This window comes from Oratosquilla oratoria, chromosome 6 (assembly GCF_046742065.1).
Source record: "Oratosquilla oratoria isolate Oo_2021 chromosome 6, ASM4674206v1, whole genome shotgun sequence".
Classification (NCBI taxonomy): Eukaryota; Metazoa; Arthropoda; class Malacostraca; order Stomatopoda; family Squillidae; genus Oratosquilla; species Oratosquilla oratoria.
Window position 1 is genome coordinate 10,944,901 of NC_134782.1, and position 2,500 is coordinate 10,947,400.

The 2,500-nt window shown below is 40.2% G+C and overlaps 1 protein-coding gene across 2 annotated transcripts in view; it reads left to right on the top strand.

Annotated features, from left to right (window-relative positions):
• The window catches only part of LOC143026289 (proton-coupled amino acid transporter 1-like), a 73,669-nt gene that overhangs the window by 67,240 nt on the left and 3,929 nt on the right, over positions 1-2,500 (top strand). For both annotated transcript variants that reach the window (XM_076186418.1, XM_076186419.1), the window contains 3 exons: positions 210-385; positions 1,816-1,988; positions 2,349-2,494. In XM_076186418.1, the coding sequence (XP_076042533.1) occupies positions 210-385; positions 1,816-1,988; positions 2,349-2,494 (495 nt within the window). The remainder of the gene's footprint in view (positions 1-209; positions 386-1,815; positions 1,989-2,348; positions 2,495-2,500) is intronic.

Below are 2,500 nucleotides of genomic sequence, written 5' to 3' on the forward strand. Positions count from 1 at the left end.
AGCCTTTTGGATAGCTATCTGTGTGTGTGTCTGTTTCTGTCACCGCACATCAGGGCAACAAAGAACTAAAAGCATATGAAGATCAACGCAGACCCCTTTCTCTCTAATAAGATTTTGTCCTTGGACAAGACCTTCATTCGCTACGGCCAACTTGTTCATTATGTGTCTTCATCTAACCGAAGTTCTTCTTCCTCGTTCTCGCCCATCAGGTTCTTCCCCTTGAGAACAAGATGAAGAATCCTGCCAGTCTTCGGGGCATTCGTGGAGTTCTGAACACGGGCATGACCATCGTGGTATGCCTCTACGCGGGCATTGGTTTCTTCGGGTACCTCAAGTACGGCGACTCTGTCCAAGGGTCCATCACCCTCAATCTTCCAAACGAACCGTGAGTACCACTGATATATCATCGTTTAGAACCATCGCTTCTATCCTTAGGGGAAACAATCGAGCTTGAGGTCGGGTCATAGATCTGATGAAGGTGAATATATATATATATATGTATATATATATATATATATACATATATATATATATATATTTATATATATATATATATATGTGTGTGTGTGTGTGTGTGTGTGTGTATGTGTACACTAAAAATCCACTGTTGATTGGATATAAGAAAAGAAAGGAAATAACGATTTCCGTATATTTCGATCACTTGCTGTGATCCTCTTCAAGAGGATCACAGCAAGTGTTCGAAATATACGGAAATCGTTATTTCCTTTCTTTTCTTATATCCAATCAACAGTGGGTTTTTAGTGTATTTATCAATGTGTTACGACATTACTGGACAGTGATATATATATATATATATATATATATATATATATATATATATATATATATATATATATATATATATATATATATATATGTACAAATTCAAAGCAATCATCAGACTTTTTTATGTGGAGATGAGCCTCCAGCCATGAAATAATAGAAATAAGGCTGCGTTACTCCAGTCCGTAGGGGTGTCCTCATGAGAGTCCGTAAATACTGAACATGAAATAACTTGGTTTTGAGCTAGGCTATATAGTTGCTGAATTGGGAACATAAATTATGATAATCTTAGCAACTTCAGCATTCTAGAGCCACTATTTGTCCTTTTTTCTTGGAGTCACCAGGTACTACACTAGTTCTAGATAAAAAGCGACTAGTTCATTTTCTAGTTCCCTAGTTACTAGTTACTGTATTAACCCATTAAACTCCGATGACAAAATTCTTGTCATTTGGTCAAATAAAACAAAAAATCATAAAACACCAAAATGTTTGCTCAAACACCAGAAAAATATGACGTCAGTCCTCGCTTCGCTGCGAGCGAAGCGAGGACTGACGTCATATTTTTCTGGTGTTTGAGCAAACATTTTGGTGTTTTATGATTTTTTGTTTTATTTGACCATGACAAGGAATCTTGTCATCGGAGTTTAATGGGTTAACTCAAAGTGCAGGCTACTAGTTCACCCACTTGAGTCCTGGATTGGACGAAATTGTCTGTCAATTGCTGGAATGAAATAAACAAAGTGCATTCTGACATCAGCAGAATTCATGAGGGAATGTGAGAAAAGGATTAGAATGGATTAAAATTGATTTGATAGAAAAAATAGAATAAAGAAAATAAAATAGGACAAAATAAAACAATATAAAAACTAATCTAAAATAAAAATAAAAACTAAACGAGATCAAATAAAACAAAAATAGAATGAAGTAAAAACAAACAAACAAACAAATTGAATATATAGAATAGAAAAATATTGAAAGAAAATGCATTGCGGGCACAAATGCATTTCGTTGACCCTTGACGTTCTTTTGTAGCCTCGCGCAGTCGGTCAAAATCCTGATGTCCCTGGCGATCTTCCTGTCATACCCTCTCCAGATCTACGTCGTCTTCGAGATCTGCCTGCCCTCCCTCCGGGAGAAGGTCGAGACCTACCGCAACCAGGTCATCGTCGAATACGTCGGCAGGACGATCCTCGTTTTAATCACTTGTAAGTATTTGAAGTCTGTGTTACTTGAGGTGGAGAGAGAGAGAGAGAGAGAGAGAGAGAGAGAGAGAGAGAGAGAGAGAGAGAGAGAGAGAGAGAGAGAGAGAGAGAGAGAGAGAGAGAGAGAGAGAGAGAGAGAGAGAGAGAGAGAGAGAGAGAGTCACCTGCCGTTAACTAGAATGAAATATTACTCTTGTCCCTCTGTCACGCCTTCGTCTGCTGGTCTCGCATTTGCTGGGTTGTGAGTTCGAATCCCGCACTCCCCTCCGATTCTCAGCATAATAGGACAAAAGTAACGGCTTCGGCCGTAGCTACTCAGCGTCTCCTGGCGTAGGCTCCTCAACCTTCCCCTTTCCTTTGCAGTCGGCCTCGCGGCGGCCATCCCAAGCATCGGACTCTTCATCTCCCTCATCGGCGCCGTCAGCAGTTCGGCGCTCGCCCTCATCGTTCCGCCCATCATCGAAATCGTCACCTTTTACCCCGACACATCCAAACTCACGCTGGTCAAGGTAAGT